The sequence below is a fragment of the Piliocolobus tephrosceles genome, chromosome 1, assembly GCF_002776525.5.
Source record: "Piliocolobus tephrosceles isolate RC106 chromosome 1, ASM277652v3, whole genome shotgun sequence".
Classification (NCBI taxonomy): Eukaryota; Metazoa; Chordata; class Mammalia; order Primates; family Cercopithecidae; genus Piliocolobus; species Piliocolobus tephrosceles.
In genome coordinates, this window is record NC_045434.1 from 209,578,617 (window position 1) to 209,606,179 (window position 27,563).

The following is a 27,563-nucleotide window of genomic DNA, read 5'->3' on the forward strand; positions in this document are numbered from 1 at the left end:
GTGAGCCACTGCGCCCAGCCTTCATATTTCTTAGTAGGTAATACATTCACATGGTTTAAAATTTTAAAGGAAAAAAACGTGAAATCTCTCTTTCCTGGTCTCATCCCCAGCCACCCACTTACCTCCTCAGAGGCAACTAACACCACCAGCTTCTCATGTCTCCCACCCGAGCCATTCTGTACACATGCAGAGACATCTGTAATTTTCTGTTTTCTTCAACAAATGCTATAAATGCTGTTTTTACCTTAGTTTAACTTCATACTATATCTTAGAGACTATTACACAGTCATCATAAAGATCTTTACCTTTATTATTTATAGCTGCATATTGTTTTACTGTATAGATACAGTGTTTATGTAATCGAATTAAAACAAAAACCGGCCGGGTAGGGTGACTCACGCCTGTAATCCCAGCACTTTGTGAGGCCGAGGCAGGTGGATTACCTGAGGTCAGGAGTTCGAGACCAGCCTGGCCAACATGGTGAAACCCTGTCTCTACTAAAAATACAAAAATTAGCCGGGCATGGTGGCGGGTGCCTGTAATCCCAGCTACTTGGGAGGCTGAGGCAGGAGAATCACTTAAACCCTGGAGGTGGAGGTTGCAGTGAGCCAAGATGGCACCACTGTACTCCAGCCCGGGCAACAGAGATGCCATCTCAAAAAAAAAAAAAAGAAGAAGAAAAAAACCATCATGTACAATAGTATCCAAGTGAAAGATAACCCTGGGTGGGGGAAAAAAATGAGCTATTTTCCCCCGTTTCACTTAAACCACCTATAAATTATTTATAGAAGGATTAAACTGGCTGGGTGTGGTGCTCACACCTATAATCCCAACACTCTGGGAGGCCAAGGTAGGAGGAGCACTTCAGGTCAGGAGTTCAAGACCAGCCTGGCCTGGCCAACATGATGAAACCCCATCTCTACTAAAAATATAAACATTAGCTGGGCATGGCGGTGGGCGTCTGTAAACCCAGCTATTGGGGAGGCTGAGGCAGGAGAATTGTTTGCATCCAGGAGGGAAAGATCACAGTAAGCCAAGATTGCGCTGCTGCACTCCAGCCTGGGCGACAGGGCGAGACTCCATCTCAAAAAAAAAAAAGAAAAGGAAAAAAGATTAAACTGAGATGTTTTTTAATCCTTCACAAACAATAATATTTTATATCTGATGATTTATGACTTTTTAAATATCGCTTAAGAGAATGCCACCAAAGTGAAGTTTAAACATAAATGCGATAAGGAAGCTCCTCTTTAAGATTCAGTGCTGGTGCTCTGTTCATTTCAAATCTAGATGCCTAGGCCAGGTGTGGGGGCTCATGCTTATAATCCCAGCACTTTGGGAGGCCAAGCGGGAGGATTGCTTGAGCACAAGAGTTTAAGACCAGCCTGGACAACAGAGTGAGACCCCATCTCTACAAAAATAAATAAATAAATAAATGATGGAAAAAATCTAGATGCATAACTATGTTACATGCACATGCAAACAATGGAATACTATGCAGTAGTCAGAGCAATGAATTGGAAGTACAAACAGCAACATCTTAAAAACATAGCTTTAGTTGAATAAAATAAACCAAAGAAACCTATAGTCTAGTATAAATGTAAAACATACATAAAATAAAGCACTATAAATTGTTCAAAGTCACATACATATCAAGTACCTCAAGCAAACACACTTGAGAGTGAATGGCTTTAGAGGAACACTGGGTGGGAATGGGAATCAGAGATGTAGGAGACAAAAGCCTCCATGGCAGTGATCCTACACCACTTCCCTTCCATGCTGTCTTGCAACAAAGCCCCTGCCGAAATCATACCTGTAACTCCACCTGAGGCAAATCCCCCAGTAAAGTGCAATCGACATCCCAATAGATGCTAAATTCTGCTACATCTAATTGCTTTTTCCGCATTAGTTTCTGTACCTGAGGTAAAAAAGACAAAGAAGAAAACAGGATGACTGTCTTTATTCATGAATGTCATTCATTCAACAAACCATTTGTAAAAAATCATGTGTCAGGTACTTTACGAGGTGCTGTGGATATATAACTCAAAACATCCTTCTGCTCTTACAGAGTTCAAAATCTAGCTAACTGGGGATACAAACATGGAAATACATAATTTTAATGACACAGAGGGAAGCAGAAGAAAAATCTGTATGATGCTATGAGCAAACAAGAAAATGTCACTGTGCAGATGACTGTCAAAAGATGTAAAAGTTTCAGGCAAATGGTCAAGTGGGAGGAAAGGGCTGGGTCAACCATACAGTCCTCTCTCAGTATCCACAGGGAGTTGGTTCCAGGAACCCCAAAGATACAAAAATCTGCAAATGCTTGAGTCTCTTAAAATGGCATAGTCTTTGCACACAACCTACCCATATATCCTCCCTATACACTTTAAATCATCTCTAGATTACTTACAATACCTTATACAATGTAAATGCTATGTAAATCATTGTTATACTGAATTTTCTTTTTTTTTTTTTTTTTTTTTTTGAGATGGAGTTTCACTCTTATTGCCCAGGTTGGAGTACAATGGCACGATCTTGGCTCACTGCAACCTCCACCTCCCGGGTTCAAGTGATTCTCCTGCCTCGGTCTCCTGAGTAGCTGGGATTACAGGCATGCGCCACCACGCCCGGCTAATTTTTTTTATTTTTAATAGAGATGGGGTTTCACCATGTTTCCCAGACTGGTCTTGAATTTGTGAGCTCAGGCGATCTGCCCGCCTCGGCCTCCCAAAGTGCTGGGATGACAGGCGTGAGCCCCTGCACCCAGCCAGAGGGGGATTATTTTTGATCCTCTGTTGGTAGAATCATGGATATGGAACCTGAGGATATGGAAGGGCGACCGTGCAAAAGGCCTGGTATCTTCAGGGAACAGTGAGTCTATCTGTGTAACTGGAACACTGGATGTGTGGGGTGGGGGCAGTATTGGTACATGTGGATGAAGACATATTTGGGATGAGGAGTTAGCTAAGAGTTGAGAAAAGTAGCTTGGAATGTTACTAGGTACACTGGGTTGAACGGTGTCCTCCCTTCCCAAAAAAAAAAAAAAAAGTCACAACCACGCAGAAGCGTGTATGTAACCTCATTTGAAAATTATGTCTTTGCAGATGTAATCAAATTAAGAGGTCATACTGGTTTAGTGGAGGCCCTCATCTAACGGGTATTGTCCTTACAAGAAGAAAAACGACACAGGGAGAAGGCCATGTGAAGACGGAGGCAGAGGCTGCGTGAAGCACCTGCAAGCTGAGCAAGCTCAATGACCACCAGCAGCTAGCCAAGGAGAGATGCACGGGACAGTTTCTCCCTCAGCTTCCAGAAGGGACTGATCTGGCCACAACCCCTTGACTTCAGACCTCTCGTCTAGAGAATAAATGTACGTTGCTTTAAGCCATCTGGTTTGTGGCAATCTGTTAGGGCTGCCCTAGTTATCAAATTCATTAGGAAAGGAAGTTTATGCCATGCTAAGGTGTTTGGACTTCAGGCCTTAAGTGATGCAGAGCTGCTGAACGTTTTGATGCAGGCAGGTAACATGATCAGGTATGTGTTTCAGAAAAAGAAGTCTGGTGACGGTGTAAAGTCGGGCTTTCCCTTCAGTGTGCCAGAAAAAAATGAGTTATGAATGCCTCAAGTATGAGCCAGTGTATGGGATCAAGTTACATCTTAGAAACATGTGGTTACTCTGAGCTGGCCACTTCCAGCCCCAAGCAGCCACAGCCATTTGCCCCCGTGTACTGTACAAATACTATCTTTTTACTATGTGGGTTCTGACATGGAAAACACTGGAAAGCATTGGTACAGGACAAATAGAAAGATCCTGGAGATCACAGAACAGGGTATTTCATTAGTCCAGGTAAAACGTGACAACATCTGCAGGGTGACCGTCATATGAGGATGGACAGGAAGAGCTATGTTTGAAATGCTTTGTAGGAAAAAGTAGCAGGACCCTGTGAATAACTAGATATGGAAATTGAAGTGTAAGAAGTGAAAGGAGGAGCACACAGCTTCTAGAGATCAGTGTGGCAGGCAAGAGCACAGGGTGAGGAGCAGGGATGGCATAGTCTTTCATAAAGGGCCAGAGAGTCAACAGCTTAGGCTCTGCAGGCCATGCAGTCTCTGCTGCAACTACAGTACTCCACCGTGGACAACACTAATGAGCATGGCTGGGATCTAAAAAAACTTTATTTACAAAAACAGGTGAGAAGCCAGACTTGGCCACAGGTCATAGTTTGCGAAGCCCTAATTTAGAGTTGGTCCACCTGCGTTCAAGGCCTGGTTCCACTTTTCACTCCACCTCTTACGCTGCAGTGTCCTTAGTAGGGTTATTAGGATCACAGCAGTGGTGAAAATCAAGGCGAACTGAATGAGTTAAATCATGGAAAGTGCTAAGAACAGTGCCTGTCATATAAAAGTACTCAAAACTGTTAGTTATTATTGGTTTTTACATTCAGTAAAATGTTAGGAAATAAAGAAAAACACTTCGTTTAGGGGACAAAATGGGCAGATGGAATACACAGGATCATTCTAGTAGTTATGACAAGCTGTGGTATAACATGAAATATATTTGATCTTTGTCCCAGGTTCCTCACACAGGGTTCCTAAAACCCTTGGAAGTTCCTGACAGGAGTGTCATTGTTCCTAAAAACCCTCATGATCACACCTCAGTATATGCTAATTAAGTGACTTTTGATGGGGTCCCTAGACAGCCTCAAGATGGGGCTCATCACGAAAAGATCAAGTAATTAGAGGGTTGGGCCTTTCAGTGCCACTCACTGACCTCTGGTTGGTGGCGCTGGAGATTAAGCTGCATAAAAACTTTGAACCATGAGATCTGCTAAGCTTCCAAGTTGCTGAACACTGGAGCAGGGCGTGGCCCTCTTTATCTAGATATTCACCTGTATCCTCATCGCATCTTTTATTATAAACCAGCAAACCTAAGTAAAGTGTTACCCTGAGTTCTGTGAGCCATCCTAGCAAATTACCAAACCTGAGGAGGGGAATTGTGGGAACTCCAACTTCTAGTCAGAAGCACAGGTCACAACCTGGGCCTTGTGACTCACATCTGAAGTGGGGGGTGGTCCTATGGGACTGAGCCCTTACCTGGCGGGGTATGCAGTAACCCATTAGTGTCAGAATTGAGTTGAACGACAGGATACCAAGTTAGTATGTGATGGAGAATTGCTTGTGTGTCAAGGAAAACCCTCACACACCTGGTGTCAAAAATGTTGTTTTTTGTGTAGCGTGTGAAGAAAGAGAGTGTGTTTTTAGACAAGCAGTAGTTTTAAGAAAACCACGAATATGAAGGTCAAAGGGTGGAGAATGGAATTCAAAATGTGGAAGCCATTAGCAAATATTCTCTGGTGGTAGCTACAACTATGAGTTTACCCAGGGAGTAAACTGTGAGTTTACCCAGGGAGTGTACGTCACACGAGAAGAAAATCAAACACAAAATCCTTTCTGCCTCTTAGTTTCTTTGTGCATAAAATGAAAGTGATATAACCAAAGGTCAGAGAAAATTACCTGTTTCCCTATGTCAGCAAATTTGATTTGCTGCAAACACACACGAGACACCCATGCCCTGCCACAGAAGGCAACGGAAAAGAATGTGATTCATTTACATAACACAAAATGGCAAAAGGCAGAGCCGCAGATTCCTAGAGCATGGCTTTCTTCCTGCTTTGTCAACACATTTCATACTCACAGGCTCATTCACAGCATTTTGCATGGACACATTCTTAATGCAGATGCCAAATGCAAAAGGATGGGAGGGATTGGTGACACCATCTTCAAAGCGTAAATGGACATCTTGAATTTTTAACTGCAAAGAGAAAAAAGAAAAAACAGCTGATGCACCTGCAGAATAGTGTTCCAAAAAAAAGAAAAAAGAAAAAGCATTTAAATAACTGCTATGGGTGAAATACTATAGTTAGGGGTCAAACTGCCCTTGAGCCTTTGAGCCACTAAAGGAAACCACAGCAGGCACTTTATACAAACACATCACACACATATCCAGTATCCTGTAAGTTCCTAAGAGTGTTACAATAACTCTCTTGTTATGTTATGTTATAATATGTTATATTATGTTATAATAACTCTCTTGTGATTTGTTTTTACCAAAAGAGCTCCAATACTTTAATTAAATCATCTCAGAAGACATCTTTTAAAAAGAAATTAAAGAAAGTAAAGCCATTGTATACAAGACAATTGTTCCTCCTGCTCTGCTGATATCTTCATCTTGCCTCTATGTCCCCACATCTGGACCAAGGAAACCAGCACGGCACATAAACTTTGTATGTATGTACATATGTATGTATTTATTTCCCTTAGCCCCTCCCTGTAAGTGGGCTACAGAAAAGGCACTCTGCTTCAATGAATTAAAAAATAATAACAGGCTGAGCACAGTGGTTCATGCCTATAATCCCAGCACTTTGGGAAGCTGAGGCAGGAATATTACTTGAACCCAAGAGTTAGAGACCAGCCTAAGCCACATAGCAAGACCTCACTTCTACTAAAAATTTTTTTTAAATAGCCAGGTATGATGGCACAAGTCTGGAGTCTCAGCTACTCAGGAGGCTGAGGCAGGAGGATTGTATGAGCCCAGGAGATGAAGGCTGCAGTAAGGTACGATGGCGCCATTGCACTCCAGCCCAGGCAACAGAGATTATGCCTTAATAATAACAATAACAGAAAGTGAAAAGACAATCCACAGAATGGGAGAAAGTATTTGCAAATCTGATAAGAATCTGGTATTCAGAATATACAGAGAGCTCTTATAACTCAACAATAAAAACATAAACTGATTTGTAAAATAGGCAAAGGATGGCTGGGCGCAGTGGATCACTCTTGTAATCCCAGCACTTCGGGACGCCAAGGAAGGTGGATCACCTGAGGTCAGGAGTTCAAGACCAGACTGGCCAACATGGTGAAACCCTGTTTGTACTAAAAACACAAAAAAAATTAGCTGGGCATGGTGGCAGGCACCTATAATCCCAGCTACTCAGGAGGCTGAGGCAGGAGAATGGCGTGAACCCGGGAGGCAGAGTTTGCAGTGAGCGAGGATCGCGCCACTGCACTCCAGCGTACGCAACAGAGCGAGACTGTCTCAAAAAAAAAAAAAAAAATTAGCCAGGCATGATAGTGCAGGCCTGTAATCCCAGCTACTCAGGAGGCTGAGGCAGGAAAATTGCTTGAACCCGGGAGGCAGAGGTTGCTGTGAGCTGAGATCGCGCCACTGCACTCCAGGCTGGGTAACAGAGAAAGACTCCATCTCAAAAAACTAAATAAATAAATAAATAAATAAATAAATAAATAAATAAATAAATAAATTGTGGCAAAGGATTCAAATAGACATTCTCCAAAAAAATAGATACACAAGTGGCCAGTAAATATATGGAAAAATATTCAGTATCCTTAGCCATTAAGAAAATGCAAACCAAAACCACAGCAAGACCATTATTTCACACCCACTAGTACACAATCAACAACAAATGTTTGCTTTTTGGTTTTTTTTTTTTTTTTTTTTGGTTACTTTTTTTCTTTATGTCCTAAATGGTGTTAGAGAAAATGCTGTCTCACCATTTCTGCAGGCTTTTCTTCTTGAGATGAAGTCTCGCTTTGTTGCCCAGGCTGGAGTACAGTGGTATGATCTTGGGTCACTGCAACCTCCGCCTCCCGGGTTCAAGTGATTCTCCTGCCTTAGCCTCCCCACCAAGCAGCTGGGAGGACAGGCACATGCCACCATGTCTAGCTAATTTTGTATTTTAGGCTGGTTTCGAACTCCTGACCTCAAGTGATCTGCTTGCCTTGGCCTCCCAAAGTGCTGGGATTATAGGCATGAGCCACCGTGCCCAGCCCCATAATCAATAATAAATGTTGATGAGGATATGGAGAAACAAAACGCTCATACATTGCTGGTGAAATCGTAAAATAGTGCAGCCTCTTTGGAAAACAGTTTGGTAATTCCTCAAAAAGTAAACAGAGTTAACCCATCATTCAGCAATTCTACTCCGAGATATCTATTTGAGACAACTGAAAACATGTTCACCCAAAATCCTATACACAAATGTTTACAGCAATATTATTCATAAGAGCAAAAAGGAGAGCCAACCCCAATGTCCAGCAACTCACGAATGAATAAACAAAATGTCACATGTCCTGAGAAACGCAAGAACTCTCAACAAGAACATTCCCTTCAAAAGAGATTTGACCAACTTTAATATGGCTTCTGGCAGCCTGAGGCCGTGTCCGGGGGACAACACAGTCCCCTACTGAGTTCCTGCCTGGTGAAGCTCAGGACTATCAAAAGAACGTACCCTTTATTCCAGTCAACACCTGACATAGGCCCCTGACCTCCCTTTCTTATAGCATATTTACTGAAAAGGGTTTATAGGTTTACAGAGCAATTCAATTGTGCCATTTCTTTGAGAGATGTGTATGTATAGGTCGAGTATCCCTCATCTGAAAGGCTTGGGACAAGAAGTGTTTTGGATTTCATTTTTGGGGGGATTTTGAAATATCTGCATTATACTTAACCGGCTGAGTATCCCAAATCCAAAAATCCAAACTCCAAAATGCTCCAATGAGCATTTCCTTTGAGTATCATGTAGGCACTCAAAAAGCGTCAGACTTTGGAGGATTTCGGATTTTTGGATTTGGGACGCTCAACTTGTATCTCCTACAGCTCAGGAGTCTCTTTCTCAAGGACCTGAAAGCCATTCCTTTGAAATGTAATCATCAGGAAAGGTAGGGCCTCAATCTCTCAGTCTGAGGGAGGATCGAATCCTAACTTTGATCACTGCCAGCAGACACAGCTAGCCTAATGACATTCACAGCAACCAACGCCTTGTAATTTTTCACTTGAATACCCACTCACTCCACCTCCCTGCACCCTCAAGCTCCCTTTAAAAGGCCCAGCTACCTCCACACAAGTCAGCCTGGAGCTCGGATGTCAGTAGTTACTGAGTAAAATCTGTTTTTATTGCTCTGACGTCCGGCTTTGTTTAATCTTTGACAATCCATACAATGGAATATATGATTCAGTCATAAAAAGGAATGAAGTGCTGAAACATGCTACTACACAGATGACCCTTGAAAACATCATGTCAAGTGAAAACGGCCAGGCCATATATCATGTGATTCCATTTAGATGAAATGTCTAGAATAGGCAAATCTAGAGAGAAAGTAGATTAGTGATTGACAGGAGCTGAAGGAAGAGGGGAATTGGCAATGACTACTTTTTTTAATTATTATTATTTTTTTAAGATACAGGGTCTTGGTCTGTTGTCCAGACTGGGGTGCAGGGGCACTATTATAGCTCACTACAGCCTTGCAGCCCAACTCCTGGGCTCAAGTCATCCACCTGCCCCAGCCTTCCAAGTAGCCGGGATTACAGGTACATGCCAACAAGCCCAGCTTTGGCAGTGACTACCAATTGGAATGATGAAAATGTTCTGGAATTATTTAGCAGTGACCAATGCACAACCTTGTAAATATACTAAAAAAACACTAAATTGTACACTTTAAAAGACTGAACTTTCTGGTATAAGAACTGTATCTCAATAAAATTATTTAAACTAAGATAAAATAAAAATAATGACTAATCTTTTAAAATTTGTTTGTCAAAGTTAGGAAAGTTATGAAACCAAAAACCTCAGACTGTAATTTTTGGGAACATGACATACACTGAACACATCTGGCCTGTGTCACATTGGCCCTGCAAGAAAATTCTAAAGGTAGTAAGTATGGACAAAGTCTTATAACACTCATGAAAATCAGTGGGACCCTGATCAAGTTTTTGAGGATGAAACAAAATTATAATTGAAGTAGAAAACATGGCCAAGGCCAACAGCCCCAGTCCTGTAACTCGTCAAATTGCCACCAGATACACCAGCAAGAGGTTAGGTATCTTAGTGAGCTGTTCGCAATTTCACAACTCACTATGTCATCAACTAGAGACGAGGCATCCAACCTCTCTCATTTTACAGGTGAAGAAATTGAGACCAGAGAGGTGAAGTGATTTGCCCTGAAGCCATATAGTCGTCAAGGCTCAAATAACCTGGATTCTTACGAGATAAATCCTTTAGCAGGTGGGATTCCAACATTCAAAAAGAAGTGCAGGAAGTGAAATGGAAGAGATGTGAAAACTCCTTCTCATGCCAGCTGAAGCAAGAAAACTCTATGTCTGCCACAGAGCACAGGACTTGCTTTTCAGGTTTTCCCCTTGGCACAGCCTACAAAAGGGCAGACCTGAGCAGCCAGCCCCATCTACACCTTAGATCAGCTGAACCCACGAGAAACGAGAAACTAAGAAGAGAAACACATTTAAACCTGAGAAATCCCTCCCATGTTGACACTTTTATGAAAGTCAGCAGGACTTACTTCAATATTCTCCACAATCCTCGTAACTACGGAGGCAGTAACTGAATACCAATAGGACTCCCCTTTCTGCTGGCGTTCATTCTACAAAGGCAAGAGTCAGAGTTAGGTCAATCTAGTGTTCTTACTCATCTTACACGTGTCACCACAACTGCTCTTATGGCCCAAAAGATCTCTGCCTTGCCTTCCATTTCTCCTCCAGGGCTTGAAGTAGTGCTTTCTTGCGTTCCCTTTCCAACAGCTTCTCCTTTTCATCATTGAAATCCTGTATTTTTTCCGGGGCTCCAATTAAGTGAAGGCTGGAGATGGAGATCACCCAAGGGTCCACATGGGGGCGATAAAAGGGAATCTGAAGGGTTACTTTCCCAATGAAGCCTGGAAGGAGAAGGAAAGTCTCGTTCACTGTCTGTACATTTTTAATTCTTTCCATTTTTTGGTATTTTCACAATTTTGTTTAAGGAGCATGGATTGCTGTTATTACTTTTTTTTTTTTATTTAAAACAACAGCCAGCAGGCTCTTGCACATGTGAAACAAGTGTTAGGAGGCTGACATCTGTAAGAACAAGGTATAATCACTTATATAAGCTGGAAAAAGTTTGTGAAGACTTCACCACATCAACAGTAACATCCCTCCTCTAGAAACCATCTCCTTTTCCAAGTGGAGTACATCTTACACTTCCTTAGAGTGTCTTTCTTCCCCGGGTCCCACACAAGCCCATGGACACTAAACTCATGTATTGCTCATTGTTCATTGTCTGGTTGATAAGTACTAGTTGGGAGTCATCAGACCTATGATATATCCAATCTTGAATATCCCCACCACAAACTGAAACGTAGGTAACATGGCACTGGCCTTCTCTCAATAAAGAATTCTGATTCTAGGCCGGGCGCGGTGGCTCAAGCCTGTAATCCCAGCACTTTGGGAGGCCGAGACGGGCGGATCACGAGGTCAGGAGATCGAGACCATCCTGGCTAACACGGTGAAACCCCGTCTCTACTAAAAAATACAAAAAACTAGCCGGGCGAGGTGGCGGGCGCCTGTAGTCCCAGCTACTCGGGAGGCTGAGGCACGAGAATGGCATGAACCCGGGAGGCAGAGCTTGCAGTGAGCTGAGATCCGGCCACTGCACTCCAGCCTGGGCGACAGAGCGAGACTCCATCTCAAAAAAAAAAAAAAAAAAAAAAGAATTCTGATTCTTCATGAGAACCTGGGCTGATGAGAAAGCCAAACGGCTCGGTAGAATTGTGATACTTATTTCCCAAGTTCTTCCATTTCTAGCCAAACCTCCTAGAATACAAGCTTTCTTTATATTCAATTTATAGGAGTAAAGCTATGTTGCCCAGGCTGGTCTTGAACTCCCGGCCTCAAGTGATCCTCCTGCCTCAACCTCTCAAAGTGCTGGGATGCCAGGTGAAAGCCACCAAGCCCAGTCCAACAATGGTATTTTTAATGACAACATCAAGTGATCAACTGTGTAATCCAGTAATAAATTCAGAAATTTAGCTGGGCTTGGTAGCACGTAGCTGTATTCAACCATTTCAAGTAATAGTTGGGGAAGCTGAGGCAGGAGGATCTCTTTAGCCTGGAAGTTCAAAGCTGTAGTGAGCTATGATAGCATTCCTGCACTCCAGCCTGGGTGACAAAGCAAGACCCTGTCATAAATAAATGAATGAATGAATGGAGGCCAGGTGTGGTGGCTCACGCCTGTAATCCCAGCACTTTGGGAGGCCAAGGCAGGCAGAACACCTGAGGTCAGGAGTTCAAGACCAGCCTGGCCAACAAGGTGAAACCTCGTCTCTACTAAAAATACAAAAAAATTAGCCGGGCGTGGTGGGGCACACCTATAGTCCCAGCTGCTCTGGAGGCTGAGGCAGAAGAACTGCTTGAATCCGAGAGGCAGAAGTTGCAGTGAGCCGAGATCGCACCACGACACTCCAGCCTGGGTGACAGAGCGAGACTCCGTCTCAAAAAAAAAAAAAAGGAAAAGAAAAAAGAAAAAGAAAAATGAAAGGGGAAAGAAAAGGAAACCCTGAATGTAGAACAGTGGTTCTCACATTTTAGGAAACATAAGAATCACCTGGAGTGCTTATTAAACACGTAGGTTCAATGACATTCCCTCAGAGATTCTGATTCAGTCGGTCTGGGGATCACCTGACCTCCCTACCACCATCACAAGGTCATCCTGATAAGAGCGGCCCAAAGACCACACTCTAAGACTGGCATAAACTCTAACATTTGCTATATCCTTCCTCTAACTGGTCAAATCTATACAAACTCCAGGGCTCTCAGTTTTCACATCCCAAACAATTTAAGACTCAAATTTCCTCCCCGTCCTTTAGTTCCACATACCAGCTTTGACTTCAAATGGTAATTCCAATTCTTTCAAGGCATCTTTCTTTAATGGCAAGTTTTCTAATTCAACAGCACCTAAAAATAAAAACAGCATCATGAAATACCCTTTTAACAAATACAGTAGGCCACCTACTCCTGTGTGTAAAGCATTGAAGGTTAAAGGGAAAGTTTTACATCTAGAACAGGCTACATCATCTGTAGGTTAAAGTTTTACATCTAGAACAGGTTATATCATGCGTAGGTTAAAGGGAAAGTTTTACATCTAGAACAGGCTATATCATGTGTAGTGCTACCACCAGCCCATACGCTTCATCTAAACGAATTTCCAGGCCATCTGCTCTAACATCTACATGAGAGCTGAAGCTTAGGTGCTGATGAAGAGTTATGACCAAGAGTTACATTTTCTCTAACAGGCCAGATAGTAAATATTTTAGGGTTTATATGATGTCCGTTGTGTATTCTCCTTTTTTTTTTTTTTTTTATGAACCCTTAAAAATGCAAAACCCATTCTTAGTCTGCAGGCCAGATCTGGCCCGCTGGCCCCTTTGCTGACCCCTCACTTAGGCTAATATTTACCAGAGGAACATCAAAATCTGACTCACCTAGGATGAAATGCAGGCTCCTGGACCCCACCCACAGACCAACTAACTCAGAATCTCTGGGATTGAAGCACAGAAATTTGCAGTTTCTAACAAGTTCCTTCCACCCTCAATCCCTCCCCAAAATGAGTATAGCGCATACAGTATTCAAAAGTCTATGATCTAATTAAATGAAACTGGTCTTCAAAAGGAATTATACTCTTCTCTTCTGGGAGAACTTCTTAGCACCTCTACTTACAAGTGTAATAACCGATCAGAAAGCAAAGGAAGGAACAGGACTGAGAGGTGACAATGTGCTAGCACCCCTCAGCGCCCCCTCGGCCTCAGCGTCCACTCTGGCGCCGCTTGAGGAGCCCTTCAGCAGGCCACAGCACCGTGGGAGCCCCTCTCTGGGCTGGCTGAGGCCAGAGCCTCCTCCCTCTGCTTGCCGGGAGGTAAGGAGGGAGAGGCAAGAACCCGGGCTGCACGCTGCGCCGGCTGGTTGGTGTCAGTTCTGGTGGACACGGGCACCGACTCAGCAGGCCCTGCACACGGAGCGGCCGGCCGGCACCACCGGCCCAGGGCAGTGAGGGGCTTAGCACCCGGGCCAGCAGCTGCAGAGGTTGCGCGGGGTCCCCCAGCAGTGCTGGCCCACCAGCGCTGCACTCAAATTCTCACCAGGCCCTAGCTGCCTCCCCATGGGGCAGGGCCCGGACCCGCAGCCTGAGGTGTCCGAGCTCCTCCCCCTGCAGTGGGCTCCCAGGCGGCCTGAGCCTCCCCAACAGGCGCCACCCCCTGCTCCGTGAGGCCCACAGCCCAAGAACTGAGGAGTGCAGGCGCAGCTCCGCACTGGCAGGCAGCTCTGCCTGCAGCCCCCTGCAGGAACCACTGGGTGAAGCCAGCTGGGCTCCTGAACTGGATGGGGACTTGAAGAACTTTTATATCTAGCCAGAGGATGGTATGTGCACCAATCATCACTCTGTGTCTAGCTCAGGGTTTGTAAATACACCACCAGCACTCTGTGCCTAGCTCAGGGTTTGTGAATACACCAATTGGTACTCTGTATCTAGCTAACCTAGTGGAGACTTGGAGGACTAGCACTCTGACTCTGTGTCTAGTGCAGGGATCGTAAATATACCAATCAGCACTCTGTGTCTAGCTCAAGGTTTGTAAATGCACCAGTTGGTACTCTGTATCTAGCTAACTCTGTATCTAGCTAACTAGCACTCTGTGACTCTGTGTCTAACTGGATTGTAAACCTACCAATCAGCACTCTGTCAAAACAGACCACTCAGCTATCTGTAAAATGGACCAATCAGCAGGATGTGGGTGGGGCCCGATAAGGGAATAAAAGCAGGCTGCCCCAGTCAGCAGTGGCAACTCTCTCCCCTCCCTTTCCACACTGTGGAAGCTTTGTTCTTTCGCTCTTTGCAATAAATCTTGCTGCTGCTCACTCTTTGGATCCACGCTGCCTTTATGAGCTGTAACACTCACCGCGAAGGTCTGCAACTTCACTCCTGAAGCCAGAGAGACCACGAACCCACCAGGAAGAACGAACAACTCCAAACGTGCTGTCTTTAAGAGCTGCAACACTCACCACGAAGGTCTGCAGCTTCACTCCTGACAGCGAGACCACGAACCCACCAGAAAGAAGCAGCTCCAGACACATCTGAACTGAACGTCTGAAGGAACAAACTCCCAAACTCCCGACAACCCATCTTTAAGAACTGTAACACCGCAAGGGTTCGCAGCTTCATTCTTGAAGTCAGTGAGACCAAGAACCCACCAATTCCGGACACAGGACCACCACTGAAAATTCTTTTCAGACCCAGCTTTTATGACTTAAACCCGAAAGTGAATAGACAAGAGGGCAGCTAGATCCATCACTCTCCTGGCTATGCAAGCCACTTGCCCTCACATATACAGAGAGCCCTGCTCTGTGGAAGGCACTGTGGTGGCCACTGGAAATGCAAAAAGAGAAGGCAGAGTCCCCATCCTTAAATCACTGCGATTGTTTTTACAAAATTGAGCGACAGAAGGCAATTTTTGAGCAACCTAAGTCTGTCTGAGATACACATTTTTCAAGAACAGGGAGTACAGACAACAACCATTAATTGGTAAGAAATGCAAGAGAGCCTTTTACTCCAAGTACAAAATAATGCAGAAAACGTGATTATGTTTCCCTTTAAATGACTGTTCAGGACTTCCGGGTTACTGGTTCTTTTTTTTTTTTTTTTTTTTTTTTGAGACGGGGTCTCGCTCTGTCGCCCGGGCTGGAGTGCAGTGGCCGGATCTTGGCTCACTGCAAGCTCCGCCTCCTGGGTTAACGCCATTCTCCTGCCTCAGCCTCCCCAGTAGCTGGGACTACAGGCACCCGCTACCTCGCCCGGCTAGTTTTTCTGTATTTTTTAGTAGAGACGGGGATTCACCGGGTTAGCCAGGATGGTCTTGATCTCCTGACCTCGTGATCCGCCCGTCTCGGCCTCCCAAAGTGCTGGGATTACAGGCTTGAGCCACCGCGCCCGGCCAGGGTTACTGGTTTCTAAAGAATTCAGGCCAGGTGTGGCAGCTCACACCTGTAATCCCAGCACTTTGGGAGGCTGAGGCTGGGAAATCGCTTGAGCCCAGGAGTTCAAGACCAGCCTGGGCAACAGAGCAAGACCCCAACTCTATAATAAATTTTTAAAAATTAGCCAGGCATGGTAGCACGCACCTGTAGTCCCAGCTACTGGGGAGGCTGAGGCAGGAGGATCACTTGAGCCCAGGAGGTCAAGGCTGCAGTGAGCTATAATCGCACAACTGCACTCCAGCCTTGGTAACAGAGCTAGACCCTGTCTCTAAAAAGAAAAAGGGGGAAAAAAAAGGAAATTCAAATCTAGCAACTTGGCAGATTCTGAACAAATACAATCAATTTATTTTTTGATTTTTGCAGAAGTATTTGTCCACATGGGCCATGCCCCCCCACCCCACCACCATACCTTAAGACTAACGGAAAGGAAAAGTTTATAACCCCAGTGAAACAACCCTATATCCACATTTGGGGAGAAAATGAACATAAGGGGAAAAAACATCATGAAACGTTTCCCTTAGTTGAAATAGACTTAAAGGTGGCAATTCAATAGTTTCTTCTTTTGAATAGCATGATTCACACTTCGAATCGCCTTATTTTTATTTTTATTTTGAGATGGAGTCTCGCTTTTGTTGCCCAGGCGAGGGTGCAATGGCGCGATCTCGGCTCACTGTAACCTCTACCTCCTGAATTCAAGTGATTCTCCTGTCTCAGCCTCCCAAGTAGCTGGGACTACTACTACTCCCGACTACAGGCGCCCGCCACAACACCCGGCTAATTTTCTGTATTTTTAGTAGAGACAGGGTTTCACCATATTGATCAGGCTGGTCTTGAACTCCCGACCTCAAGTGATCTACCCACCTTGGCCTCCCAAAGTGCTGGAATTACAGGCGTGAGCCACTGCACCCAGCCCAAACCACCTTATTTTTCAATGCCCAAATCTGTCACAAAGGCAGGTGAGCTCTGGGCTTCCCTGGCAGCTGTACAACCTTGGGAAAGTAAAGGGAATTACAGGCAACTCATACCACAAAAAATTAAAGCTGAAGCATGGAGGGCAAAGGAGAAGATCTAGAAAGGACAGAGAGAATGTAAAGGAAAAAATGAGAAGAAACAACAGCCTACACCAAGCCAAAAGCAAAGGAATCTGGCGAACCAGCACGGCCGTGGTTTAAGACTGAAGATTTCCTAGTCCCCACCCACTCAAATATGCACCCACGACTGGCCTTGCAGGGAAAGGTCCCTCCAAAGATCCAAGCAGAAAAGCACCCAAAGTACTGAGTGCTTTATAAATGATAATGTTGATACAAAAAAAAACTAGCCGGGCGAGGTGGCGGGCGCCTATAGTCCCAGCTACTCGGGAGGCTGAGGCAGGAGAATGGCATGAACCCGAAAGGCGGAGCTTGCAGTGAGCTGAGATCTGGCCACTGCACTCCAGTTTGGGCGACAGAGCGAGACTCCATCTCAAAAAAAAAAAAAAAATGATAATGTTGGTCACTTACTCCAGGCAGACATTACAGACTTACTCACGGATGTCTCATCCAAAAACTCCTCATCTCAGGCTAGCAAGAAATCTACTCACTAAACTGGGAGTAATTTAGAGGTTGGTCATTTCTTAGTAATTTTAATGGTTACTGAATTCTCTTCCCTCTGCTCTAGGTTAAAGAATCAACCTAAGGTTCAGAGCTTATAAAAACAAAAAGGAGGGGAAATGGAAGTTTTGGGTTACAAATATACGATATGCCCCCAGGCTGAAGTTGAGACTCTGACATGGTACTGGCAGCCTCTACCTTCTTTTTTTTGTTTGAGACAGAGTCTCACTGTGTCGACCAGGCTGGAGTGCAGTGGTGCAGTCTCAGCTCACTGCAACCTCCGCCCCCTGGGTTCAAGCGATTCTCCTGCCTTAGCCTCCCAAGTAGCTGCGATTATAGGCGCCTGCCACCGTGCCTGGCTAATTTTTTTTACATTTTTAGTAGAAGCGGGGTTTCGCCATCTTGGCCAGGCTGGTCTTGAACTCCTGACCTCAGGTGATCCACCCGCCTCAGCCTCCAAAAGTGCTGGGATTACAAGCGTGAGCCACCTACCTTCTGGCCCCAAACCATTTCAAAAACACCCTGCAAGTTTTCAGCCTCTGCTCACAGGGCGCATTCCACCTGGAATGTGGGGACCTGCCCAGTGCCACCTATGGAAATCCTGCTAAAATCCACTCAAGGCTGGGTGCAGTGGCTCACGCCTATAATCCCAGCACTTTGGGAGGCCAAGGCAGGAGGACTGCTTGAGCCCAAGTGTTCAAGACCAGCCTTGGCAACATGGTAAAACCCTATCTCTACAAAAAAATAAAACAAATAGCTGGACCTATGGTGGTACATGCCTGTAGTCCCAGCTACTCAGGAGGCTGAAATGGAAAGATCGCTTGAGCCCAGAGAAGTTGAGGGTGCAGTGAGCCGTGATGGTGCCACTGCACTCCTGGGGTGATAGAGCAAGACCCTGTCTCCAAAAAAAAAAAAAGAAAGAAAGAAAAAGATCCACTCAAAAAGCTACCTCCATAACCTTCCCAGACTCCTACAGGCAGAATGGACAGCTCTCTTCCTTCACACCCCCTCGCATGATGCCTGTATTTCCAGAATAACCATTTCATCTATACTCCCTTGTATTACTGTATAATTTGTCTCCCAAACAGGTTAACAGTCCTCTAAGATCAGGGACCATAGAGGTGGAATAAGAAGATGGATGCGGTGGTTCATGCCCATAATCCCAGCACTTTAAGAGGTCAAGCAGGAGGATCACTTGAGCCCAGAGTTGCAGACCAGCCTGGGCAACATAGTGAAACCCTGTGTCTACAAAAAGTAAAAAATTACCCAGGCATGGTGGCATGCACCTATAGTCCCAGCTACCCTGGAGGCTGAGGCAGGAGGATCACTTGAGCCCAAAAGTTCATGGCTGCAGTGAGCTATGATCCTACTACTGCACTCTAGCCTGGGTAACAGAGTGAGACTCTCTCAAATGAAAAAAAAAAAAAAAGAAAAGAAAAGAATAGCAGCTACCATTTAGTGTGGTCTTACTGTGTCCAAGCACTTCATACACATTATCTCATTTAATCCTCACAATACAAATAAATAATATTAGTTTCTCCCTGCTAACTTTTATATTTTTAGTAGAGATGGGGTTTCACCATGTTACCCAGGCTGGTCTAGAACTCCTGGCTTCAAGTGATCTGCCCACCTTGGCCTCCCAAAGTGCTGGAATTACAGGTGTGAGCCACCATGCCCAGCATCAATAAATGTTTCTGAATGACTGAACAATGAACTTTTATTTTTTGAAACAGGGTCTTGCTCTGTTGCCCAGGCTGCAGTGCAATGGCAAGAACACAGCCCAGTGCAGCCTCGACCTCCTAGGCTCAAGCAATCCTCCCACCTGAGCCTCCCAAGTAGCTGGAACCACAGGTGTGCACCACAACACTCAGCTAATTTTTTTTTTCAGAGAAGGAATCTCACCATGTCACCGAGGCTAGTCTTAAACTTCTGGCCTCAGGTGATCCTCAGGCCTTGGCCTCCCGAAGTGCTAGGATTACAGGTGTGAGCCACCAAACCCAGCCTCAATAAATGTTTTTGAATGACTGAACAAGTGAACATTTTTTGGGGGAAAGGGTCTTGCTCTGTCACACAGGCTAGAGTGCAGTGGAGGGAACACAACTCCATGCAACCTCAACCTCTCCAGCTCAAGCGATCCTCCCACCTCAGCCTCCTAAGTAACTGGGACCACAGGCACGCATCACCACACCCAGTTAATTTTTTTTTTTTTTTTTTTTTTGTAGAAAAGGGATCTCACCATGTTGCCCAGGCTAGTCTTGAACTCCTGGCTTCAGGTGATCCTCTCATGTTACTTTGTATTTTGTTTATTTGTCTTTAAGTCTATCTCCATTCTTAAACAACTCATGTTACTTTGCATTTTGCTACTTTTCATATGTGGATACAATCATATACACACACACACACACACACACACACACACACACACATACATACAATCTCTTTGAAGTCCAAATTGCCAGCCAATCCAATCACACAGATATGACCACGAGGATGGATGATGATAACATTGTCTGAGAGCCTACAATATACCAAGAACAGCTCTAAGCTCTCTGACCCACATTAATTTCTCAGAACCTTACGAGATAGTTAATATTATCTCCAATTTACAGAAAGGGAGAGTGAAGCATGAAGAAACTGAGTAACCTGCCCACCCACGTTACTGGTAAATGGAAGAACTGTGATTCAAACACATAGTTTAGCTAAAAGAATCAATACCCTTGACCACTATTTCAGTCCCCTTTGCATCTCTCAAAGCATCTAGAACAGTCAATATCTGTAGGTAGATTGAAATGACATTCTCGGCCGGGTACAGTAGATGACGCCTGTAATCCCAGCACTTTGGGAGGCCCAGGTGGGAGGATCACTTGAGCTCAGAAGTTTGAGACCTGCCTGAGCAACATGGTGAAATCCCATCTCTACCAAAAAAATACAAAAATTAGCTGGGCGTGGTGTTGCATGCCTGTGGTCCCAGCTACTTGGGAGGCTGAAGCAGGAGGATTGCTTGAGCCCAGAAGGTCAAGGTGGCAGTGAGGTGCAATCACGCCACTGCACTCCAGCCTGGGTGAGAGAAAGAAACCCTGTCTCAAAAAACAGAAAGAACATTCTCATTCCTATCTAGTACCCTCTCTATCCCCACACACTGCTTAACTGTGTCAGAGATGAACAAGCAGATGAACCAACTTCTTTACGAAGCCATTCCCTCAGTACACTTCCGTGCTCCCAAGATGTTTCTGGCCAAGCTCTGTGATGTGCTTTGGATCCATAAGCATCAGGTACCATACTAACACTAGTTATGAAAGAAAAAGCATTTTTCCATCCTGCAGAGAAATATTCTTCAAGTTCAACAGGTTCATTAAAAGCCATAAAGAATAATGTTTTTAGAAAGGAAATAAGGGCAGAAAAGCAGTTTAAGGTACCAGATAGATAAACACAGTTGTTGTTACAAGATATATTCTAAAACTGCTGAGCAATGTTAGTACAACTCTGTAACACATCAGATATCATCCATTTCTATTGATTCATTTCTTCAGCAAATGCTGTTGCCATATCACTCCCGACAGAACCAGCTCTTTGATTAGCAGGGTCATGGTCTGCAGTTCTCTTTCTAGGCCCTGTTACCTACACCTCATACAACGTAATTAGCTTCACAGTGGTCTGAAAACTTCAATAAGAGACCAGAGAGGTGAACTTGACACTACTATCGCACTCTGAACACATCCTCTTCCCTGACAGACTGCTCACTCTCGCTTTCCACTTAGCTCCTGTTTCCGGACAAGAGGGAAACCAGAAGAGGAAAGGAAAGGAAGAGAGTGGGGAGGCATAACCATGACAGCTCTGCCCATGGTCTATCGCTGCCACAATCATTTGGTCAGAAAAACATGGAAAGCAACACTTTTTTTCTTTTTTTGTGATGGAGTTTCACTCTTGTTGCCCAGGCTGGAGTGCAGTGGCATGATCTCAGCTCACTGCAACCTCCGCCTTCCGGTTTCAAGCGGTTCTCCTGCCTCAGCCTCCCGAGTAGCTGGGATTACAGGTGCCCATCACCACGCACAGCTAATTTTTGCATTTTTAGTAGACAGAGGTTTCACCATGTTGGCCAGGCTGGTCTCAGACTCCTGACCTCAGGTGATCTGCCTGCCTCGGCCTCCCAAAGTGCCGGGATTACAGGCGTGAGCCACCACGCCCAGCCGGAAAGCAACACATTTAAAGGAACAGGTGAACCACTGGTACTCTATAGTCAGACTATGCAAACAGCTGTGTCACTGTTCTCTCTAACCTGTCCTGGTCCACTTACCAAAACTCACATCCACGAAGGTGAGGTTTCACTGTATTTGAAGTCTCCTTCCCATTTCCTAAGATTTTACACACTTGCAGACTGACTTTCTTCTCTTCCTACATATGTTAAAAAGCTCCATTTTGAGTTGAGCAAAGAGAATTTAAATTAAAACAAGGAAAGGGAGAAAATGCAGCTTTCGAATTCCCATGCCAAATCAGGGACTGCATTTACCAAGTCTAGGCCTGTAAAGGGTAAAATGTCTCAAGCTTCAGGTACTTTACTATTAAGCAAGCCAAAACCTCAGAAATTCTGTTGAACACCTCACAGTAATCAATTTTAAAACTTTTATTGAGGGACTACTATATGCCAGCAGGCTAGGGACTTTAAATGTTATTCCAGTTGATCCTTATAGCAACCCTCTGGAGGTATCTCTGTCTAAAGAAACTGAGGCTTAGAATTTCAATATGAGCTATTGTTCACATAGTTAATAAATGACAAAACAGTATTTGAAGCCAAAATCAATGCTACTGTCAGTACATTGTGGCTGCCTCCACAAAGCTTCATAAAGCTAAAAAATTAACTGGGACTAAGCACAGTCACCAGTAGTATAGCTTATTTTGCTTTTTTTTTTTTTTAATATTTAATAGTTCCTTAAAATCTACAACAATATAGCTATAAAGTTACTCTGTAATAATCATCAGGGTCATATGGGACCTTTTTACACACATTTAGTACAAAGCCATCTGGGCATTAAGTTTTAAGATTCTCAGTACAACAAAAAAAATACAAAAACAGAAATGCCACCTGTAAAGCTGTACCTCACCCAGAGAAATACTCACCTTTCAGAAGTGCAACTGAGAGCTGGTCAGTGTTCAGGTTATTGACATATTTCCCCAAATAGGTATTGAGAACCCAGGCTACAAGGCCTTCCAACATGACTATATCCTCAGGAAAAGGTGTTTAGAAATCATGGATCATTCTTTATTTCTCTCTTTCATGGTCACAGAAAAATCTGTGAAAGGAAAATAATGAAAATCAACATAAAAACTGAATGATTTTCTAAGCCAATTTCATCCTCTACCTGCCTGAAGGTAGAGGAATCCAAAGAACAGGCTGGAGTGCAGCGGCACGATCTCGGCTCTCTGCAATCTCTGCCTCCCGGGTTCAAGCGATTCTCCTGCCTCAGCCTCCCCAGTAGCTGGGATGACAGGTGCCCACCACCACACCCAGCTGATTTTTTCTGTTTTTAGTAGAGATGGGGTTTCACTGTGTTGACCAGCCTGGTCCCAAACTCCTGACCTCAGGTGATCCACCCGCCTCAGCCTCCCAAAGTGCTGGGATTACAGGCGTGAGCCACTGCGCCTGGCCGTAGATGTTTTAAAAGATGAGGCAAGAAGCTCTGTAAGATGCCCCCTTCAGTAACTGGAGGCAAACCAAAACATCTACATTCTGATGCTGCTTCAGGGAATAGTCACTCTTAAATTCACCAAAAATTACCTACAACTCAAAGCTGTCTATCTTTTCAGTGTAACTGTCCATTGTTCACTTACGGTGATTTACCTCGGGATTAGACCACCCTGATCAGAGGTTCTCATATGGGCATAATTTAGTAATGTCCAGAGGCATTTTTGATCATGACTTAGGGGCTGCTACCAGCATCTTCTGAATAAAGACCATGGAAGCTGCTAAACCTAAAATGCACAAGACAGCTCCCACAGCAAAAAATTATCCAACCCAAATGTCAACAGAGCCAACATTAAGAAACCTTATCCTAGATTAAGACAGAAAATGCCCTAGGAGATTGTCCGAATGAAATTCATGAAAGAGGCCGGGCGCGGTGGCTCAAGCCTGTAATTCCAGCACTTTGGGAGGCCGAGACGGGCGGATCACAAGGTCAGGAGATCGAGACCACCCTGGCTAACACGGCGAAATCCCATCTCCACTAAAAAATACAAAAAAACTAGCCGGGCAAGGTGGCGGGCGCCTGTAGTCCCAGCTACTCGGGAGGCTGAGGCAGGAGAATGGCGGAAACCCAGGAGGCGGAGCTTGCAGTGAGCTGAGATCCGGCCACTGCACTCCAGCCTGGGCGACAGAACGAGATTCCATCTCAAAAAAAAAAAAAAAAGAAATTCATGAAAGAGGCCGGGAGTGGTGGCTCATGCCTGGAATCCCAGCACTTTGGGAGGCCGAGGCAGGTGGATCACCTGAGGTCAGGAGTTCAAAACCAACCTGGTCAACATGGTGAAACCCTGTCTCTACCAAAAATACAAAACTTAGCCAGGCATGGTGGCAGGCACCTGTAATCCCAGCTACTCAGGAGGCTGAGTCAGGAGAATCCCTTGAACCCGGGAGGCGGAGGTTGCAGTTAGCCAAGATCTTACCACTACACTCCAGCCTGGGTAACAGAGTGAGACTCCATCTCAAAAAAAAAAAAAAGAAAAGAAAAAGAAATTGATGAAAGAAACCTGAATAAAGTTGGGGGTGGGGGGAGAATTCACATTCTTTAATGATCCTCATTTAGGCCACCCAAATTAAATATCTCAAATTTGTTTATGAGGATCACTTATACAATCATATACACGGGAGAGAGACGACAGTGCTTTACCACTGTTCTTAAATGTCCTGGAACTGCATTACGGGTACCTGGGCACCAGATGACACTGATTTGATGAACAATCTTAGTCAATTATTACAAACCAAACTCCAGAAATCCTCTGACTCTAGCCACAGTATTTAGATGTGGTAGGTACTACTGCCCGTTATAATAACTGGTGCTTACCAGTATTAGCAAAAAAAAAAAAGTAATTTTAGTACTACAAAAAGTCAACATGAGGGAAACTGAGACACAAAAGTTTAACTGGGTTCTCAGATTGCTCAGCTAGAAGATCCCAGTGGAAACTGTGAGCCTCAAATCTTGCTCTGATCCACCTGATCCACCATGTCAGTCATCAGCCACCCTGCCAGGCACTACAGATTTGCCATGGCACACATCCCACTGGAGCCAGCCTACTTTCAGGATCCTTTCCAAGCACGCTGCCCCACCTCTAGTGATTCATCTTAGTGCCAGAAGACACACCTGTCCCAACTGAGAGGCTGCCATCCAACAACTACCTGAAGCACAAGGCCTCCATAAGAAGGAACTCAATCTCCTAGAAAAACTGGCTTTCATTTGTCAACAATATCTTGTACTTCCAGAGAAGATTCACTTTTGTTGTCAACAGTGACAGTAAAAAGAAAAAAACAGGCCAGGCGCAGTGGTTCACGCCTGTAATGCCAGCACTTTGGGAGGCTGAGGCGGGCGGATCATGAGGTCGGGAGATCAAGACCATCCTGGCTAACACGGTGAAACCCTGTCTCTACTAAAACTACAAAAAATTAGCCGGGCGTGGCGGCGGGCGCCTGTAGTCCCAGCTACTCGGGAGGCTGAGGCAGGAGAATGGCATGAACCCAGGAGTCGGAGCTTGCAGTGAGCCTAGATCTCGCCACCACACTCCAGCCTAGGCGACAGAGCGAGACTCTATCTCAAAAAAAAAAAGGAAAGAAGGAAAAAAACAGCATTTGGTAAAATATTTGCCCAATTTCTTTCCAAAGATTTCTTTTTTTCTGCGAATGGAATATAAAGATATTTTTTAAGGGTAGAGTTATATAAAACTAATTATTGGCTACAATTGTTTAAAAAAGGTTTTAAGAACAATTTTTTAAAAACCAATGATCAACAGTCTGAGTAAAAGAAACATTTCTCTATTGTAACTTTTTTTTTTCTGGAGACAGAGTGTTGCTCCCTCGCCCAGGCTGGAGAGCAGTGATGGGATCTGGGCTCACTGCAACCTCCATCTCCTGGGTTCAAGCGATTCTCCTACCTCAGCCTCCTGAGTAGCTGGGATTACAGGCACCTGCCACCATCCCCAGCTAATTTTTTGTATTTTTAGTAGAGACAGGGTTTCATCACGTTGGCCAGGCTGGTCTGAACTCCCGACCTCAACTCCTGATCTGCCCACTTTGGCCTCCCAAAGTGCTGGGACTACAAGCGTGAGCCACGGTGCCTTGCCACTATTGTAACTTTAAAGGAGTAAATGTGTGAACACCAAATGTGAAACTGACTAATCTCACTATGGGGACTCCAAACAAACTTAAGAAGCCAAGGTCAGAGTACTCTTTATTTTTGTAGTTATTGCCATTAATTTCGGCCCCAAATGCCAACTCTCTCTGAGTGCCAACTACCAATTATCTCCAAATCAAGGGAAACAACTGTCAGTTTGTAAACAAGTTCAGGCCCTACCCTACTTGCCCTAAATGGAAAAGAATGCAAAGCACAGGTTTTAAAAGCATGAGCGATTAGCACTGTAAGGCGCCCTGGTCAGTAAAATTGAGGCCCAAACCAGAAAGCACCCATGATTTGCTCTGCTAAGCATCTAGACCCAGCTTGAGGCCACTTCAAGGATTCCCTTGAGGAATTCAGTGTCAGCAAGGGCCACCAGACTGGTCAGAATCCCAAAGTGTTTACACTCCGGTCCATCAGGGCTTCTAGGCAGCTGCCTGGCACTAACCCCCACCTGGGCTCCCCTACCCAGTGGGGCAGGTGACAGTAGGGATCAGTGCTGAGCCCACGGGCGGGCAGACAGCCGGGCATGACCTTGAGCCAGGCCCCTCCCCTGAGGAGCAGCCAGACCGGGAATAGGAAGGACTGGCAACCGGACCTGGGCGTCCCTCCCCGAGGCGGCCGGTACTGAGCGCGGCCTGCGCCAGGGAGCTCCAAAAAGGGGGCGGGGGCGGCTGTCCGACCTGTGGCCCCACAGGGACGGCACTGCCCGGAAGGCGACGCTTCCACAACCTTCCCGCCCCCAGCTCTCGGAACCCGCAGCCCCCTCCAGGGAACAGAGACCCCACCACCCAGGTAAAACCTGGAGGGAACAGCGCCGGGATCCCACACCTAGGAGGAGTGGCTGGGCCAGGGCGTGACCCTGGGGGGCAAAAGGTAAAGAGAAGTTTTAGGCCTGATATCTCTGCCCGAGAGTGTGACCTCGGGTGGCTGATTAAGGCTAAGGTATTCTAGGGAACTGACACCCCACTCCTGGGCGTAATGTGGGGGACTCGCACACTAGGGTCCTGCATTGAGACTACGGCTCAGGCGGACAGGCGCGGACTGACACCTCCCAATTCCAGGGCGCCAGGCTGCTGGGACCCCAGAAAGTGTGCCGGCGTCCGGCAGGGGCTCGGGCTCCCCAGGACACGGACGTCGGGGTTCCCAGAGGTTCAGCCAACTCCTAGCCTGTGCCTGGGGTGTTCGCGGGGACTCGGACGCAGGGGTCCCCGGAGGTGGCGGGCTCGGGGCCTTCGGGGGAGCAGACACCCCAGGGTTACCCCGAGGGGCTCAGACCGAGGCCGGACGACTGGGCCCCCAGGCTCCCAGCATCGCTCTCCCCAGCGTGGGCCCGGGCCCCCAGGTCTAGGCGGAGCTCTAGCGGCGGCCCGTGGATCCGCGCCGGCCCTGCAGTTCCCGGCCCTGGACCCGCCCGGCGCGGCGCCGCTCGGCCCCTACCTGTCGGTGTCCCGGGCCGCCCGCCCCAGCCCGGCGCTGCGCGGCGCTTCCTCCCCGCCGCTCCTCAATGGCGCAGGCCCGCGGCGCTCAGCCGGCCCCGACGCGACCAATCGAGCGGCCGACGCGCCGGTGCCTGACCAGCCGAGCGCCGAGTTATCGAGGAGGTGCCCCCTGGCGCCGCCGGCGGCTCCTGCAGGGCTGCGGGCCCCTCCAGGGTTTGCGAACACTGGGGCCTATTTTATAGGTGGGGAAACTGAGTCCCAGGGGAGGGCAGGGCCACAAATGACTTTG

General features: G+C 45.8%; 1 protein-coding gene across 2 annotated transcripts in view; it reads right to left on the reverse strand.

Annotated features, from left to right (window-relative positions):
• The window catches only part of VPS13D (vacuolar protein sorting 13 homolog D), a 283,937-nt gene extending 256,574 nt beyond the window's left edge, over nucleotides 1-27,363 (reverse strand). The window contains exons 1-7 of one of the 2 annotated variants that reach the window (XM_023192003.2): nucleotides 27,273-27,363; nucleotides 22,573-22,745; nucleotides 12,719-12,796; nucleotides 10,553-10,743; nucleotides 10,372-10,452; nucleotides 5,696-5,812; nucleotides 1,811-1,915 (exon numbers count right to left, since the gene is read on the reverse strand). In XM_023192003.2, coding sequence (XP_023047771.1) covers nucleotides 1,811-1,915; nucleotides 5,696-5,812; nucleotides 10,372-10,452; nucleotides 10,553-10,743; nucleotides 12,719-12,796; nucleotides 22,573-22,669 — 669 coding nt within the window. In that variant the 5' untranslated portion in view covers nucleotides 22,670-22,745; nucleotides 27,273-27,363. Of the gene's footprint in view, nucleotides 1-1,810; nucleotides 1,916-5,695; nucleotides 5,813-10,371; nucleotides 10,453-10,552; nucleotides 10,744-12,718; nucleotides 12,797-22,572; nucleotides 22,746-27,272 lie in introns of those variants that run through there. The other variant, XM_023192002.1, reaches the window with a different exon arrangement.
• Between the last annotated feature and the right edge of the window lie 200 nt (nucleotides 27,364-27,563).